This window comes from Pelmatolapia mariae, linkage group LG17 (assembly GCF_036321145.2).
Source record: "Pelmatolapia mariae isolate MD_Pm_ZW linkage group LG17, Pm_UMD_F_2, whole genome shotgun sequence".
NCBI lineage: Eukaryota > Metazoa > Chordata > Actinopteri > Cichliformes > Cichlidae > Pelmatolapia > Pelmatolapia mariae.
Genome location: NC_086242.1, coordinates 273,015 through 291,690, shown reverse-complemented (window position 1 = coordinate 291,690; position 18,676 = coordinate 273,015). Strand labels below are relative to the sequence as shown.

At 41.7% G+C, this 18,676-nt stretch overlaps 1 protein-coding gene across 11 annotated transcripts in view; it reads left to right on the top strand.

Annotated features, from left to right (window-relative positions):
* Nucleotides 1-18,676, top strand: part of LOC134615971 (pleckstrin homology domain-containing family A member 5-like) — a 174,342-nt gene that overhangs the window by 87,914 nt on the left and 67,752 nt on the right. For 9 of the 11 annotated variants that reach the window (XM_063460682.1, XM_063460681.1, XM_063460678.1 and 6 more), the window contains exons 4-5: nucleotides 9,228-9,311; nucleotides 14,035-14,088. In XM_063460682.1, the coding sequence (XP_063316752.1) occupies nucleotides 9,228-9,311; nucleotides 14,035-14,088 (138 nt within the window). The remainder of the gene's footprint in view (nucleotides 1-9,227; nucleotides 9,312-14,034; nucleotides 14,089-18,676) is intronic. The other 2 variants (XM_063460676.1, XM_063460683.1) reach the window with 1 other exon arrangement.

Below are 18,676 nucleotides of genomic sequence, written 5' to 3'. Positions count from 1 at the left end.
TCGTGTCGGGCTCGTAGCTGAAAACTAGCTTTACTTTGCTGTCTGGGTCAACTTTGCTAGCGAGAGACAGAGAGAGGCGTTGAAAGGCTGCTCCAACTGAACTTATTGTTTCGGAGGAAAACACGAACACAGTGTACAGTCGAGTCTTAATAGCTTACTTACAGCTGGGCTGCACTGCCCATCTGCCTATTGCCTTCATATTAAACTGAATAATAATTTTTAAAAATATTTCTTCACGTCATTATGGCGGCAAGTAGGGGTGCCATGGGCCACGAGATAGAGACACAGACATTAGAGCCTCTTAGTTTGTGTTTTGTTTGGGTTTCCACCGGCGTGGAATTACCAAAAACAGAGAGGACATAGCCGAACATATGAAACAGGAAAAGACTGCAGTGTAATCCATTTATTTCAACAAAGTAACTGTATTCTGAATACCACCTTTTTAAACGGTAACTGTAATGGAATACAGTTACTCATATTTTGTATTTTAAACACGTAACGCCGGTACATGTACTCCATTACTCCCCAACACTGTTTGTTGATGATGATGGGAGAATAATGGGCTAACGGCTTACCCCATTATTCTTGTTGTATTTCATTGGACCTTTTTGAAAAAGAAAAATAGAAAATTCCACATTTCCAGTGTTCCTGTCTTCCTCTGACTCCTGCACACTAGTGGAACATGGTTGGGACCAATCAAGTCAGCTAGGATGGTTTCCAACAGGATGGCTGTTACACTATAGAAGTTGTGTTGATAAGTGTCCGTCAGCCCCGTCTCACATTTTGAAGAAGCTCCTACAAACTAAGTTAGAGCTGCATAACCATGGCAACGAAGTCAGTTAGAGGAGAATGATGTTGGTGCTCCAATCACAGCAGGTAGCTTTTAGCTAAGCCAGTGCTGAAGTTAACAGCATGTTTATGGTTGTGGAATAGCAGATGCTACCAATACTAGCTCATTTTGCAAAGTCAGTACACTCTAAAGCAAATCATTTCACTGTGACAGGACAAAACCCTGTTTGGGTTTTTTTCTATCATAAGAAAGTTTTTCATGATGGGAAGTGACTCATAACATACGTTTGACATGTGCAGGAAATTTTTAGATGGCGCCTAACCAACAGGGATTAACACAGTACGTTAACTTTGTTAGCTTATAGCACAGCTGCTACAAAGGTTGGTAGTTTTGTAGTACAAACATGAAATGTGGTGTTTTTTTGTTCACTGCGTCTGATCGGTACAGACAACACAACAGTTGTGCCTTAGCACCGTGAATCAGCCGTGGAAAGTGCTTTTCCCAACCGCTGTTGTACTTGTTGCCTTTCTTGTCAGACGCAGTTGGTGCAGGTTGTGTGTTTGTTTCATCCTGATGAGCTCGTTTTCTTCCGTTTTCTTTTAAAGAGTTAAAATATTGCTCACCTAACCCTTTTTTTTTCAGTGTGTAAATACGCTTCCCAGTTCCATTCTCTGAGCCGATCGCGCATACTGTCTACCAGCGGCAAACACAGAAGAATTGTGGGGAATTTTTGTAGCGTTTAGGGCCAATTACAATACAATTTGTTATCACAACAAACTCTGCAGCATTGTGACATACCGTGGCTTTACAACAAAACAAAGTGGCTTGAAAAGTTTGCCCCATATGCAAAGTCATTTATGGCACAGTTTACAGCTGTAAACAGCTGTATATCACTGTCAAATGAATCAGATCAGTCAACTCTCTGCTTTAATTGTTGCACAAATGAAGCAAGGCAGCAGAGGAACTGGGAAACAGTGGTGGTTATGTGCTACTAACTGGATTTAAATTGGTCTCCAAGTAAAGACTTCAGTCTCCTTAAAAAGCAGAGCATCCAGCAGTGACTGTAACTGCTAATGTTATAGTCTTAAACCATAATAAAAAACATAATTGGTGATACCGTATCTTTCTCGGCCCCATAAATGTTCCACACCAGCCCAGTAAAGTGAAACCCCTCCAGTGTGGCTGTTTTTGTGTTAACTGGAATATTATTACTATACTTAAAGATTCTATATAATGCTACAATTTCTGTGACTCGTCCCTGTTTATATTATTTTTATTTCTATGATCTCCCTCTTGGAGAATAGAGATTGAAGAATGAAATGCTGGAAATTGCCTCATAGTCATCATTCAGTGGCTGTGATGAAATTATCTTGTTTACTGTCTAATAGGAATGGATCCAAATGTAGCGATTCCCATTCCATTATCGATATTACTTATCGATTGTCGTTGGGTTCTCACTCGCTCTGTCCTGAGACTTACCACCATCACTAAGCAGCATAGCAACAACGTTACACTGGTGCAAATGAGTTGCATGTTGTGCAGTCAGATGTCTGTTTCTCTTTGTGTTGTGACCGGTGTGGGGTCATTACTCAAAAAAAGAAATGTATTACACTTTCCACAGAACACTTCCTTTAAAAGTAATACAGTACATTACTCTTACTCAAAAGTAATTACTTAATTACTCCAAAGAGAAAATCATACATTATTCTACTCATAACATTACTTTCATCTTCCTCTGTACAATCACCTGAAATACACTCTCATTATTACCATTTAACAATATAAACCTATCGGCTACCAACACAGACCCCTGTCCTAATGAGGACACACACACACACACACACACACACACACACACACACACACACACACACCCTGCAGCACAAAGACTCTGCAAAGCGACCGTCACAGTGATTCTACTGTAGAAACATGAACAGGTAGAAACGAGCCTGCAGCCTCACGGCTCGTCTTTTTCTTACCTGGTGAAGTTCAACGGGTATAACATGGAAAAGCACAACATGAGGAAAGATAAGGAGAAAAAAATAACTCCCCCCAGACTGAGCTCCAACAGGGAGATCAGTTTGAGAACAGAAAAAAACACCTCTGCACATAGCACATGAAAAAACTCTTAATACACCAAAGAAACACATGACAAGCAACAGGGGTGGGTAAAGGGTGAGAGACATCCGATGTAGACAGTATATCCGGGCCTGCAGCCTATGCGCTGGTCTCCATGATCCATCGTCAGCATCGGAAGGGAATAAGCGTCGAAGGCGTTTGGAGGGGGGAGGGGGGATGAGTGTATATCTGCATGTGTATATATATGTCTGTGTGCGTGTGTGTGTATGTGTCCAGAGTTCAGCTGAGACAGTGTCCTTCGCCCTGCCAGGCTAAGTAAACAGTCTTCCAGCCAACCCAGGTGGCCTTGCATAGAATGGGAAGAACAGTCTAAACACAGTCATTATCAGGGTGTTGTTGTTCAGCTCCAGCCTTGAGCCCACAGCTGGCGCCGAAGGGGTCTCCGCATAAAATGATGATGATTTTTACTTTAGTGCGAACAACTCATAAGAATTTCAAAGCTGTTCTAACAGTCCAACACTGGTCTCTCAATCTCCCGTTGGAGAGCCGTGAGCTTCTCCATGATGTTATCCAAACTTACGTTCCGTGGTGTTGTCATTCTTGTGGTCAAAGAGCAGGTTCTGAGAACTCACGACCGCAGTGCGCTTCCCAAGATGTGATCAATTTGTGCCCAGAGGTGTTATTCCGAGTGAGCCCCTCCAGATGTAATCAGTTTGCACTCAGAGGTCTTGTTCTGAGTGTTCACGGCAGCCGTGCGGTTCTCCAAGATCTCATCCGTGCTGCGCTCAATGACCCATTTCGAGAAACTCACGCCTCGTCCCATCGTTTCAATCCCAGCGGGCAGCCTTGTGGGGGTTTTAAACAGCCGGTTCCGCTTCCTTAATTCTTCGATAAGTCAGGGCCAAGCCAGCTCCGATCAGCAAGAACCCTGTTATCATGGTTCCGAATAGGTAGATGTCTTCAGCACTCAGGCTCACCCGAGCCCAGACTTCTCGTTGAGAAGGGGGTGTCAATTCAGTTCTTCTTCTTCAGAACTGAAGAAGCTTCTCGGATGAGAGGTGAAACGTCTTCAAGCAACTTAAAGAAGTCCAGACGCTTTTCTTTGCAAACTCCTTTGACTACGATGACCTGGATGACTGAGAACCTTCACAGACATATGGATTCATATGATTAGAGGCAGGCTTGGCTCGGGCCATCGTGACTATAACATCGTGACCAGCTCAGCGTTGACAGGAAGAGAGCCGCTCTTAGGCCAGGCTGGAAATGCTGGACTCAGGATAAGAGCGCAGGAGAGCAGGGTCACCTGACGTGTTACGTAAAGCAGTTTCACCCCGGTTCTTTTTATTCCTCAGGCCTCCAGAGTCGACACCGCAGACTCGGTCGTCATTTCACAAATCCTTTATTCATCTTCAGTCACGCATGCACCTTCCAGAAGGGGAGATGTACAGGGCCGGTGTCCCTCTGCAGATCTCCCCACCTTTGGGGGGGGGGTCACTTGGTTGTAACAGACAATCGTGAAACCCACATATGGTGTGTTGTAAACCCAACAGTGTTTGTGTATGTATGTGCGAGCACGCGAGTGCCTATGTGTGCGGGTACCTCTCTGTGTGTATGTGTGCACGTGAGTGAGTGTGTGTGTCTGTACATGTGACTTCCTGCCGGTCATAAAGTCATCTCCTCTCACCCCCAAGTCACAGCAAACTAAGGCCCCCACTCAGGTGTCCCTTGGGGAATTTGCACTGAGCTGTTGGCTTCTTGTTGTCTTACTCTTACAGCTAAGCATGTGGAGGGTCTCCTGCAAACCTACTTCTGTTGTGACAGTTATGAGCCTTTATTACATTCAGGGACAAAGGTAACAGACTTCTCTTTCCTATCTGTTCCATACAGTCCTAGCATCCCCCAACTGTAGCTTCCTGTCTCCTTTTATGACAGGCAGACCCCCAGTGTCCATAAATTCCTCTCCCTGTACACAAATACACTCTCAGGCCCACAGCCAAACCAAAGTAAAACACACAGACATTCACAAATCCTTCCCTGTTCCTCTGATCTACAACTGGACCCCCTCATCTCAGCAAATTTAGCACATTATATTAGGGCTGCTCGATTATGGCAAAAGTGATAATCACGATTATTTTCACTGGAATTGAGATCTCGATTATTTGACGATATTTATTTAACAATAACAATGTATTGAATAATGGCTTTAAATATGTCAAAAAATAATATAAAATAGCGTGCAAATACTGATAACAGTGCAAATGTTGGCAGTATAAAAAATAAATGAAAAATGTAAACATCTGTGTTTAGTGAACTTCAAAATACTGCATAATACTGGTTGTTCACTGTGTTAATTGAGCAGTGGTCTTTGGCGTGGAAAACGTTACCGCGTTTGTTATCTCCTTGTGTCTCTGGGAGCTGCTGGGATATTTAGTCGCGTTGTACAGGGTAGCGTGAATGGAGGTCTGTGAGGATGAAGCAGCTGTTGTCAAGAGTTTTTTCTCTATGTTCCTTCATTGTTTGATCGTTTGTCACTTTGTGAGCGGTCTTCAAATGATTGAATAAATTTGTAGTGTTGCTCTGTGGTGCAGCTACGACACCGTAGCAAAGTTTCCACACTATGTCTACTTGATCCACGTCTGACTCCACGAACCCATAATGTTTCCACACCACTGAAGTCGTTTTACCTCTCTTTTCAACCAACGGCATTCTTTCTTCAGCAGCCATTATCCTCTCCTCACCAAATAACTTCTGCTTAGCTTCCCTCGGGTCCTCTTAATTGTTGTGACGCGTGTTCGAAACGCAGAGAGGTGCGCTCGATTTGCCACACGGAGCAGCGCGAGAGGAGGAGCTAATAATCGGCTCAGTCATTTTTAATGATCGTTGAAAGCCCAGATCGTAATCACGATTAAAATTCGATTAATTGAGCAGCCCTACATTATATTCTAATAATTGTTTTCTTGTACTCACACATGTTAAAGCGCATCACATCAAATAGTTTTCAGTTTCTTGTTTATTGATTGTCTTGTTCCAGTTATTGTTGTGGCATTATAACAAAAACCTTTCAGGTAAATAAAGTCCATGATGAATATCAGTCAGAAATGGGTCGTGTTAGACAGAAAGTGGCTGTAATACAGTGAGACAGGATCAAGGAACTCACGTTTGACTTCTTTCCCAAATTCATATCAACTCAGACTTATTCTGTTTAGTTTGATTACATACCTTTCCTGTGGTTGTCCACACCTGCAGTGACTGTGACTCAGTGGGGTTTACACCAGAGTTGTAAGGCAGCAGGAATATAACGCTGATGAGAAGATTTGTGGCCCTGTTGGTCTCCCTGTTATTATTATTGTAGGTTTTTTACCTTACAGTATAAATTGCTTGGAGGCAGCTGTTGCTGTGATTCAGAACTTTATAAACAAAATGAAATTGGATGCATACAGTGAAATGAATGAATCACCGGCTTCATTATTTCTAATAAAATAACCTGACTTCAGCAGAGACATAGAGATCATCCTGGCTCCGTAGCATTCGGGTTGTACCTCGTCAGTCTCTTGCCGTGAGAGCAGTTCCTTCTTCCTGTGTTGAAACACTGAACCACTAGATGTTTCACCATCAGTCTGGATCCTGGGTATCGAAGATTGGAGAGGTCCCTCATCCTGTCCATGTAACCCCTTCCACTGGGTTACCTGCGTTGTAGCATTCCAGCAGCGCCCTGTTTTCCTCTCTTGCCCAATGATGCTGTCTTGTTCCAGTGGCCTTCTCATCAGTGTGTCCTGTTTCCTCGACACCTGACGGCTTTGTTTTTGTCTCTCGCTGATGTCCGAGGTAGGCTTGGTTAGCATGTGTATCGTATTACCACGACGCTCTCCAGCTGCTGCTCCTGCTCTATCGACTGTAGTACAAGTGCCCACAGTCCAAAGAGGCGGTTGATAGTTCTAACCATGTTAGTAAGATGTCCTCTATATATGAACTATTTCAAATGAGCTGTCAGTTACACACACTGTGTTTATGCTCACTTATCTTCTGTGGTGCTGACCAGACCTGTCAGCTAAGTGATGAAGCTCCACAGCAGGACTCCACGCTGGTAGCTGGCAGTGACACCAAGCTGCAGCACACTAAACATCAACTCTCTGCAAGTAATCTAAGTGTATTTTAGATTTTTCACTAACTGAAGGGTCTCACAAAGAACAAAGTTCTGGTTCACTTTAACCTGATTGTGCTTCCAGTAGAAATGAATCTTAAATGCTGCAAAATGTGAGTTTAAGCACTTAAATAAATGGTTCAAATAACTTTGCCATGAAGAAACTTTTAATGTCTTAACATCACTCAGAAATTACAACTAAGACGTTAAAGTAACTTATCTTAAATAACTGGTTGTTGCGAGGTCAACAGATCACTGCAGTAGCAACAGGATGATATCATCTCATTTTGTATTTTCTAATACAGCTCTGATCAGTGGTTGTTGTTTAATAGTCATGACAATTTGCATTTGATCAAAGAAGGTAGTATTGTGCAAATGTCCTGTTTATAATGTTGGTGTAACCAGTATGTAACAAAATATATAAACAATGGGCAAATCAGAAGACTTCAGGAACGACAGGAGCCCAGAGGATGGGCAACCACAATGAAAACACAACTGCAAATGATGAAGCAATGGTTTAACTGTATTTGAAATTTATGCACTGTATTGCATTTGACAATAATACCCAAAATTGTGTGTGCGCGCACAGATACCCAAAATAAAAAAAAAAACGAATGTTAGACCCGGGTCTTTTAAAGTGTCAATAGGATCCAGATCAGGCCTGTTTGATGATCTGGTGAGTTATTGGTGTGAGTTCAATCCACGATCGATGTATGGTTTGCACAGTCTTGTCCTACCGCAGTTCATGCAACCAGACTTCAAGATTCAATTCCAAATGGGCTGTGGCTCGCCATCCATTGCAACGGAAAACCATTCCTCTTCTGCGGATCTCCACAAAGTCTGCAATCCAAAGTTCTCCGGGGAGTCTCGGCTCCCTTCTCCAACCCAAAAAACCTGACCTAAGAGTGAGGTCAGAATTACTTCAAATGAACATTGTTCACACTTAACTAACAGCACTTCTGTTTAAGGTATAAAGCATGAACAAAATGTGTTTCAATTTCTAATGTTGTACAACTAATCAAATTCCAAATGTTTTCATTACATGGCAATGTAGGCATCACCAATCATTAAAGCAATTCACACTGCTCATTAAAAGCAGCAAACTCAATATACTCTGCTCACTGTCAAGTAACAACAGTGATGAATAAAAGTAACACAATAAAACATTTCAATTCAGCAGATAGACATACAGTTTTTTCTTTAACCTAACAACAGCTAATATGTCTTTAACACTTAACAACGGGAGTGTGCGTTTAGCTAGTACCCGCTAGCTACTTGCATAGTACCGTCACCATTAGCGTTCGTTTTTGAAGCGAACAACGTTAACATTTCAGGATGCCGATCAGCGGCTATAACAGTTTTGTTACTCACCAGTGCAAAGCACTTCGTATTCATAAGACTAGCTTCGGCTATCCAAATCTGGTGGCTAATCAAGCAGACACCAACAGCTACCACGTTTTCCCCGCAGGTACAGCTATGGCGCGTGTGGTCTAAGCAGCCTTAGCAGCGCAACCAAACATGAAAACACAAGGCGGGACAAACAATCCCATTGGTTGAACCGCATTTGCATCCAGGTCAAAAAATAACCTTTAAGAAACAAAAAATAAATAAATAACACAATTAATACAATTCCATACAAAATAATTTGGATTTTTTCTTTAGAGTCTCTCTCCAATTATGAGTGTTTTTAACTGAAAAGAATAAAACACCTTTAATAATAATTACAATAAACAGTCTAATTGCGTCTGTTTGCCACTGGGCTACATTGGACACCTGCAGTCAGCTGAGACTGAAGAAGTCACCTGATGATGATGATGATGGAACGGTTCTCCCACTGAGAACGTCCAGATGAATCGAACCAACCTTTGGGATCTACGTACCTGCATGACGGAGCATGCATCGAGACATCATGCTGATGTTTAGCGTCACACACTGTTCCAGATGTGTAAATAAGTGTGGTGCTGTTGTTCTGCATGTCAGTGTCTGCAGAGAACTGTTTTTTCTGGTGATAAATCAATAAAACGATGGCTGATAAGTTTGATTTGTGACTGCATGTCTTTAAGTCCACATTAGATTTAAAGCCTCTCCTTGCTGTGATGGGTAGGTCAGTGTACCCGTGGACAGGTCACCACTCGGTCTGAAGGCTTAGATTGAAATCATTTTATATGAATTCACTCACACTTTGTTTTCCTGTCTTTGCCTTTTCTCTCTCTGCAGCCACAATGAGCGAAAGGTGACCTGTAAGCACCCGGTGTCAGGGTTCCCCTCACAAGACAACTGCATCTTTGTGGTTAATGAACAGTAAGTTTCTCTGCACTGTCACATGTACACGCAGCATTAAATGCGACTGATTTCTGTGCTGATTTCAAAGGTCAAAGGAAACTGTTAGGAACGGGTGCAGCTGTTATAGATGTGCAGATGTGACCGACTGTGAATGCACTGTGTGACCTTTGTAGGAATAAAAATGGTTTTGAAAATATAAAGACTTGACTCAGCTCGGTGTTTAAGGCTTTCCATCAGGTGATATTACCTGGTACCAGGTATTTCTTTTCAGTGCCGGGGTTCCAAGCGAAAACGTGACGTCAGCAGGCTGCATGCCACCAACTGCCCAGTCAGTGGTGTCACGGAGTGAGTCAAAAGAGCGACTCCATCACAAAAATCAAAACCGCCATTGTTGAAACCCGAGACATGGCTGCACAAAAACGAAAACTGCGTTCCCCGTGTCTGACCAAACGCCATAGACCAAGCAGCAGGTTTACGACTGCCTCCACGTCATCGATGTGTTTGTGTCGCAGACTTTAAGACACGCTGCCATGCACGTTGAGGTGGCACTCAGCTGTGAAGGAAACAACCAAACTGGACTCGAGCAGGTGAAAAAGTGGCTTTATTGACTGAAGTGAGGGACACAACACAACAGGGCGGCTTCTCCACTCAGATAATGAAAACACTAATTATGAATGCATACTTTGTTAAAATGCTAAAAAAAAAATTATAGTTTACAGCTGCAGTGTCTTTGTTTCTTCCTGTTAAAAGGTAGTTTCTCCTTCCTGCTGTCACCAAAGTGCTAATACAGGAGCAAACACATGAACAGCTGATCCAGGCGACTCGTCCTGTGTATGTGAGGTTCAAGGCAGACAGACTGGTGCTGGCTGCTGTAGATGAGCTGGACTGTTCTGTGCAGGATTCTCACACTTGCACCGTCTTGGCTTCTTAGTCTCAAATGCATGAATCACTGATTTCTATCCAGTTTCCAGCCCTCCATGTTTATAAGGTTTTACTGTTGCATGTCACTTAAATCCACATGTCTGATTTCCTTTGCTGTTGCCTGTGTGTGTGTGCAATTCTGTTTAGGTTGTTTTTGCCAGCTTTGCTTCAGAATCATAAAATACCAACATAGACAGTCGTAATAAAGAAGTGACTTTCTCCTCTCCAAGGAACAAAACTAGAGATTAACAATAAAAAAAATCAGGATAACTGAGCTGAAATCAAATTTAGGGATGGAGCTTTTTCATCTGTTCTTGTGCAGCTGACACACACACAGACACGTTACTTCTAAGTTCACTTTGGCAGGATCTCTCTCGCTCCTTTGCTCACTCTCGTCTTCTTCCTTCCCAATTATCTCCTGAGTCAGGGTAGCAGTTAAGGAGTACTGAAGAGATCGTGTGTGTGTGTGTGTGTGTGTGTGTGTGTGTGTGTGTTATGTAAAGTTATGTTAATTAGGCGCACAGAATGTGTATTTTTAAACCTGCTGGAAACAGCGGAGGTGAGAAAGTAAGAGGGAACGAAAGGTGTTAAACTGCTAATGAGACTTTCACCTTGTTCCGCGATGATGATGATGATGGTGGTGGTGAAAGTGAAATATTCCTCCTTTTAAGTTCAGTCCAAGTAAGTTTGCTGATGTGACCTGTGCAGTTAGGACTCCTGGCTTTTGTGGATCTAATATTCCTTTTGTGCACTTTGCCAAACACTCTGTGCTACCTCAGCCATAAAAGGCTGGATGCTTAGTTTGGCTCTCGGGTCGAGATGAGCTCCTTGACAACAGCAAAGTTCATCATGAATAATTCTAATCAAATATAATCAAGCATAAATCCAATCAGTGTGATGAATGAGAAAATGTAACCTCTGTAATGGAAGTTTTTTGGAAGTGCAGTTTAATTGATTGCTGAGACACAAAAAGTACAGGATGTGTAGGAACGTGTAAGTGTACATGTGTCACACATGTATGTGTGAGTGTATGCAAGAGATGGAGGAGCAAGTTCATCAAGAATAAAAGCTGAGGCAGCAATTTTCCTCTCCAAGTCATTCCCAGCCTGTGCAGCACACAGTGAAGTGAGACGGCGTTCCTCCAACACCATCGTGCTGCATACAACAATCAACACATGAAGTGCAAGTGTGCAAAGTGACCAGACACAACAGCGCAACAAAAAAGTGCAACTTATCAATCAACCAAAGACCCAGACAGACTTTTAATTCATTTGAAAGCCTGATGCTTAGCCTCGTCCACCCCAGCTGTAAAACTCAGAAACCAGTCTTACTTGTTATCATCTATCGTCCACCTGGGCCTTACACAGAGTTTCTCTCTGATTTCTCAGACTTTTTATCTGATTTAGTGCTCAGCTCAGATAAAAGAATTATTGTGGGTGATTTTAACATCCATGTAGATGCTAAAAATGACAGCCTCAACATGGCATTTAATCTGTTATTAGACTCAATTGGCTTCTCTCAAAATGTAAAAGAACCCACCCACCACTTTAATCACACTCTAGATCTTGTTTTAACATATGACATAGAAACTGAACATTTAACAGTGTTTCCTGAAAACCCTCTGCTGTCTGATCATTTCCTGATAACATTTACATTTACAATAATTGATTACACAGCAGTGGAGAGTAGACTTTATCACAGTAGATGTCTTTCTGAAAGTGCTGTAACTAAGTTTAAGAATATAATCCACCCACTGTTATCATCTTCAATGCCCTGTACCAACACAGAGCAGAGCAGCTACCTGAACGCTACTCCAACAGAGGTCGATCATCTTGTTAATAATTTTACCTCCTCACTACGTACGACTCTGGATACTGTAGCTCCGGTGAAAAATCTGAGAAAATCATAATTCAGCCTGTAAAAATAGTTTGTTGCTCTTCGTATGCATCATCTTACTTATTAATGATTGAAGACAATAAGAACAACCTCAGGTTTCTCTTCAGCGCTGTAGCCAGACTGACAAAAACTTTGTTTCTCTAATATTTCTAAATGATTTCCTGGTTTCAGTTTGATGATCAGTGTCTTCTCTTTTTAGTCTCCCTCCTTAAAAACTGTTTGCAAGAAAATCTCCCCGTCACGACTCTTCTTTCCATCAGCAGGGCCCAGGACCACAATACAGGAAGTCTAGGCCAGCTCTCTCTTTAAAAACTCTGATCTCTGATCCTGTGAGTATTACCCAGAAGGCAATGCAGAGTTCAGATGGAGCCTACGTGAGTGAGGGAGTCTCCCACTTCTGACTGCTGCAAAGTTGTCCGAAGGTCTACCCTTTGCAGGCCCAGCCTCTATAAGCCACATTCATGACAGGACTATAAATCTGCTCACAGTTGGGAAAAGCTGCAAGAAGCTGGAAACGTGTAGATTCATTCCAAACGATTCTCATGTTTCCTCATTTTTCTGATTTCGCAATCTAGGGACGTGTTGGGTGCCCCGAGCATAATATATTGACGATTTGTCACCTAGCATAAAATGTTATGCTTTGGGAGTGAGAACGTGTTGACCAATAATGTCTCTGCCAAGTGCTTAGTCTCCACCCCCCTCTTCTCTCACTGTCTAGACATCCAATAACGTTCCTTACATAAAGTCATCTGATGTCATTCTTTTCCCCACATACTTGATTTTAAAACAGAGTTTAAACTTTGCCATCCCTATGAAAGGTCAAAGTTGAATCACGTCTCTAGACACAAAATCGAGACATCTATGATGTTAGAGGAGCATGAGCTCAGACTCAGTGCCATGTCCCCCAGCTCGTCCCGCGTTGCTGCAGGGGGTCTTAGTATAGTCCCAGGGTGGTGGCATTTCCCTGACCTTGTCCTCCATCTCTGGTCTGCATGTTCGCTCCATCTCCTTGGAAACAGGAATCTGTGGCCCAATAATACACATGGTCTATCCGTCTCCTGCATGCTGTGGTTTCAGGTGCAGTCAGGGTACCTGCAGCAGTCCAGATCACCCTGGCATTCAACCACAACTCAGAAAAGGCAGCTCCTGGGTCTGTCATCCCTCCAACAAAAGATAGTGACACGTGCTCCAAAGTGATATATGTAGCAGTCAGGGCACCAGAAGGCCGTAATCAACTGGTAGCGAGAGGCTTCATAGCACACAGTGTACAGCGCGCCTCCAAGGGAAGCATGGTCATCAGGGTTGATCTGGTCTGAGTCCCTTTCTCTCTTTCTGTCTCTCCTTTTTATAATTCTCTGTTACGAAGGTCACTTCCTGTGCCCCGCCTCCATCTGTGCCCGTAATCAGAGAGGCTGCTCCTCCCTCTTTTAGGTCATTACTGATGCTAATCTATGGCAACATAATCATTCTTATTAGGATGTACCACACACCTCTGCAGTTTTATCAGTGCTTCGAGTTTTCACCCGTCCTGTCACGTTCAGCTCACTCACATCTTTCTCCGATGTTTTGCTAATAGTTTCACATTTTCATCATCCTAACGAGTTTAGATGAGTTTTTAAGCTCTGACCCTGTTTGATACACATTTGTCTTTTTAGTTCCTCTGTCTCTGTCTGTCCATAACTATTCACTTGTTTCATTGTACAAACGATATAAAAGGCATGATGAGAATCTGAAAGAATCAGGGTGTGTGGGGCTAACAGGAGGACTGATCAAAGTCAAATCTGATGTTCTGGAGAACAAACACCTTTTATTTATTTGTTTGTTTATTTGACTATAACTATTAAATATTGCATAATTGGGTTTCATTGTTGAGTCGCCGCTTTAATTTAATCTGATTCTGTTTCCCTTCCTGTTCTGTTTGTAGTGTGAATTGTGGAAAGTTTGTCCACCCTGAGAAACCTGTAGAGGCTGTCACCAGGTAATGAGCCCTCATGTCAGTGGACGAGCTGCTTTGGCTTCAGCTTCTCTTTCAGCCTTGTTGCTTTAAAACCTTTTGCTGCTACTTCAGAGCACATTTTAAACGCTCAATAACAGCTTAGGCTATGCTCAGCACGTTCCTGGGGGAGCTGTTGGAATTACACAGTAAACTATGCGTGTATATCACCAGCAAATCATTTTATTTCACAGGAGCAAAATTCAATAGTTAATGTATCATTTTTTGTTGTAATAAACTGAATTTGGATTTTAGATATGAATTGTAGCTTTCTTTACTTTGATGCTTGCTTGATGTTAGTGTTAACATTAACGCTAACACTAGCTGACTGACTACACCAGAGGACAGCCAAACTTTAGGAACAAACTAAATACATCCTAAACTCTTAACATGATGGATTCTTTGTTTGTGAAGCACTATTGTTTGGGATAACCTTCTTCATGGGTTATTTCGTGGTTTGTGTGATGGACCGAGGTGAAAAGCAGGAGGAGTCCCATTAAAAGAGGGTTTTCCTTTATTTAACCCAAAAAGTGATATTTACAAAAAGGATAAATGTCGAGCACTGAGGACTGAACTCAGGCAAACAAAATGTGGACTCGACAAACCAACAAGGGTTTATATAATGGCTGATCAGACCACTACGACTCAACACAGTCACAACCAGTACAATCCAGTTTGTTAATCAACTAAACACCAAAGAAGAAAATCAAAAAACACTAGACTCTGAATTCAAATATTGAGTTAAATACAAAAGCTCGTTTAAATAAAGAAAATACCCCCCCGCAGGAAGTGGTGGAGCCCTTTATGTATTGAAGTGCTCTAAGCCCGGGCCTGTGGTCTGGCAGCTCCCGGGATCATGGCAGGTAAAAGAAACGAGGATTAGTCCCAGTCACAAACCAGTCACCCCGCGGCTCCGCTGCTACCAGCATCTCCTCCTGCCTTAAACCCTTTTACAAACTTCACCTCTGGTGCATTTTAGTATTCTGCATTCGTTAACTGTCTTATTTTGCATCCTTTATTACAATCTGCACATCATGAATCTTGTAATAAGTATATTTGTAGGTTATGTATCTCTTTTTGCAAGCTGAGACTTATTTGCGTCTCAGTGTCCTGCAGACCTTTCATTGGTCAAAGCTTTGTAACTTTGTAAGAAATAAGTATTTAGAAAACTCGCATTAACACATTTATAAATAAGTATCTCATTTCATAATCTGTATACATTTAAATACACTGTTCATCATTTACTTTGACTTTTTAAATGATAAACAGTTCCTAATAACTTTTACTTGATGGAATACTTTTAGAAATTGTTAAAAATTACATAAAAATATAAAATATTTAAAAATAAAGATTATGATATAATATATAGATAATATTTATATTATATAAATACATTTAAAAATTATAATGACAGTAACAATTTTGTCATTAAACATGTTATATGTGGGCTTATAATCAAGACTAAACCATTTATATTCATGTTTATAAATGATGTACTATGGAGGACTAACATTAACTAATGCCTTACTAATGCTTAATACTGTGTAGTTATTATAAGTCTGCCTTCTGTGCTGGATAATTGGCTGTAGTTCTGACCAACTCTCAGACATTGGTACCTTCGTCCTAACAAAGAAACAGCATAAAGATTTGGATTTACAAGGAAAAAAGATTAAAAAAAGATAAAAAAGATAAGGATTTGTCAAACGTGTGCCCATAAAAGCCTTTAAAAAATTCTTCATACAAACAAATTGCCGGGCAAAATGGAACAGGACAGGTCGCGCCTTAGTGAGTTAGAACCAGAGTCAGCAGACGTGCAGCTAAACACAAGTTAACTCTAACAGGTTGTCAAAGCAGCCAATGAGAAAGCACAAAGCTCTGCGACCTTGTTAATCTTCCCAGTAACACAGCAGTTAATCATTCTCCTTTGGTCTTTAAATTTAGGGCAATCTAACTGGTTAAAGTCAACTATGCTGACACAAAAAGTAATCTCTTTACATTTATGTTGACTGGCTCTTTGCACTGCTCTCAGAAAGAGTAACCCACAGCGATGCATGTCCATCATCTGGCTTTGTTTTTCTCTCCAGCTTTCTTTCAAATCCTCTGAGAAATCTTTTTCTCCTGTTTCTGCCTCATGCAGATATTAACGTTATTTCAGATCCTGCATGAATCTGCTGACCAACCGCAGTGCAGCGCTAACACACACATGATTCATATTTGTTATGATTTGTGTCTCCTACAGCTGAGAAAGTTAAGGTTTGAAATAATGCTGTATAATATTTAATACACTGTAAAACTCTTACTTACTTTCAGTGATTGTGTGGATTGTGAGTCTGTGGAAACGCACACACTCTTCTTGCTGAAGTTGAGGAAACTCAGTTTGTTATACAGTGAACCTGCCCCTGTTACCTGCCTGTTATACGTGGTGCAGTTTTCTACTGAAATCATACATTTTTCAAAATGAGCTATCAGCCAAAACATTATCTTTCTTTATGTCTGTTTTTTGTTTGTTTGTTAACTACCATGTTATAAAAGGATAGAAGAGCTTCAGATTAAGGAGCTTCATCCTCCTGAAAATTCTTGCAAATTCATCCTGTGTTGGCTTGTCCACGTATCACATCTTTGCCTAAACCTCTGAGTGCTAGTCAGGTTTGGAGTATTATAACCTGCCCCCAGATGAGCTTCTTGTGAGCTTCCACCAAGCAGTTTAATATTATACTGAAGCAGTGATGTCACAGCCCTGCCTTTGGTACAAAAAGAGTACTTGACTATCTGTGTAAATTTGGTCGAGCAGGTTCTCTTCAGCTGTGCACAGATGGGTTGATTGTATGTGTCGAGTGCTGTGTCCTGAGACACCTCGTAGTTGGAAGCCTGGGAAACTTTTGAATGGTTTCATATTGACTTTGCTTGGCTGACACATGCACCCTGTAGGGTTTCATTACTGTTGCTTCTGTTTTAAGTTCTGTTCAGGTTTGAACTGTTGCCTTGATCATATCAATTCAATTCCATCATTATGAGAAGAGGCCATAACAGACTTAATTGCATTGTTTTTTTCTTTTTCCGAACCAAATGCATTAGTAATTGATTCCAGATATCTAATTTGCTGGGTCTTTTTATTTAAAGTTAAGCCATTGCTTATAAATCTCAACATATGAACAAAGTATTGCAGTGGCGTGCTTAGGAGCACAGGCCGTGATCCCTCACTGAGCTGATGAACACTATTTGGGCACATTGAGACTTTTTCTGGTACTCATTTCAGTAACTCACTTTCTAGATGAAAAATCACATTCTAACAATAATTACAATAATTTGCTATACATCATAATATCATGTAAAAGAAATGTATAATGTATGTAAATGTAAATATGTAGAGAAGAACATAATTTAGTGTTTGCCAAAAAGCAAGCAAAATGTTTTCATTGGTTCTTCTTAAGTTATCTTTTGGGCAAATCAAAACACTGATATGATTATGAAACATCACAACAGTTTAGTGCAGGGGTGGGCAATCTCAGTCCACGAGGGCCGGTGTCCCTGCAGGTTTTAGATGTGTCCTCGAACCAACACAGCTGATTTAAATGGCTAAATTAGCTCCTCAACATGTCCTGAAGTTCTCCAGAAGCCTGGTAACGAACTAATCATGTGATTCAGGTGTGTTGACCCAAGGTGAGATCTAAAACCTGCAGGGACACCGGCCCTCGTGGACTGAGATTGCCCACCCCTGGTCTAGTGACAAATCACTCAGCTGTGTCGGAGTGCAAAAAATAACTCCTGATGCTGTTTATGAGCCACAAACCAAAGTAGCTATCATGTGTGGATAATTATCTGACTCAGGTCAAACCAGCTCAAGCTGGGGTTAGGTACTTTTTTTTAAATCTGTAAGGAGACTCAAGGAAAACTTTGAACACTCATCATACAGCTGACTGCAGGTTTCCCCTTACATATATTTTCATAATGACTGAAATGGCAGCACTGATTAACAATGGGCTGTGAGTTCATTTTCATGATCAGTAATTTGCAAACTGTCATGACGATTGATAAATGACCACGAGTACCATTGACAGAGAGTTGGGGAATGGCTGAAGTCACAGTCTAAGAAGGCTAACCTGCCACGTTTCATATCCTCCCTGGTGAATTTGATGTGTTGGTCCGCCGAGTTAATGTGATCCGTGAAATGTAGTACGTCCTGAGATTTGATTTTCACCCAGGTGTCATCCACATATCTGAACCAATGGCTTGGTGGTGTTCCAGGGTAGGATAGCAAAGCCCTCTTTTCCACTTCTTCCATGTACAAATTGGCCACGATGGGTGAAACTGGGGAGCCCATGGCACACCCATGTTTCTGCCTGTAGAACTGACCCTTGTATGTGAAGTAGGTGGAATGAAGACACAGTTCAAACACACTTGGTCGATGCTGAGAGCGGTCCTGTTGCTGAGGTTGGGGTCATCCTGTAATCTGTTGTGTTCTGGATGTGCTGTTCAGAGTTGTCTACCAGCCGGTTGAGGATCGAAGCATGAAACTTGGAGATGTTATTGGTGACCGAGTTGATCATACAGACAATCGGTCTTAAAGGTGCAC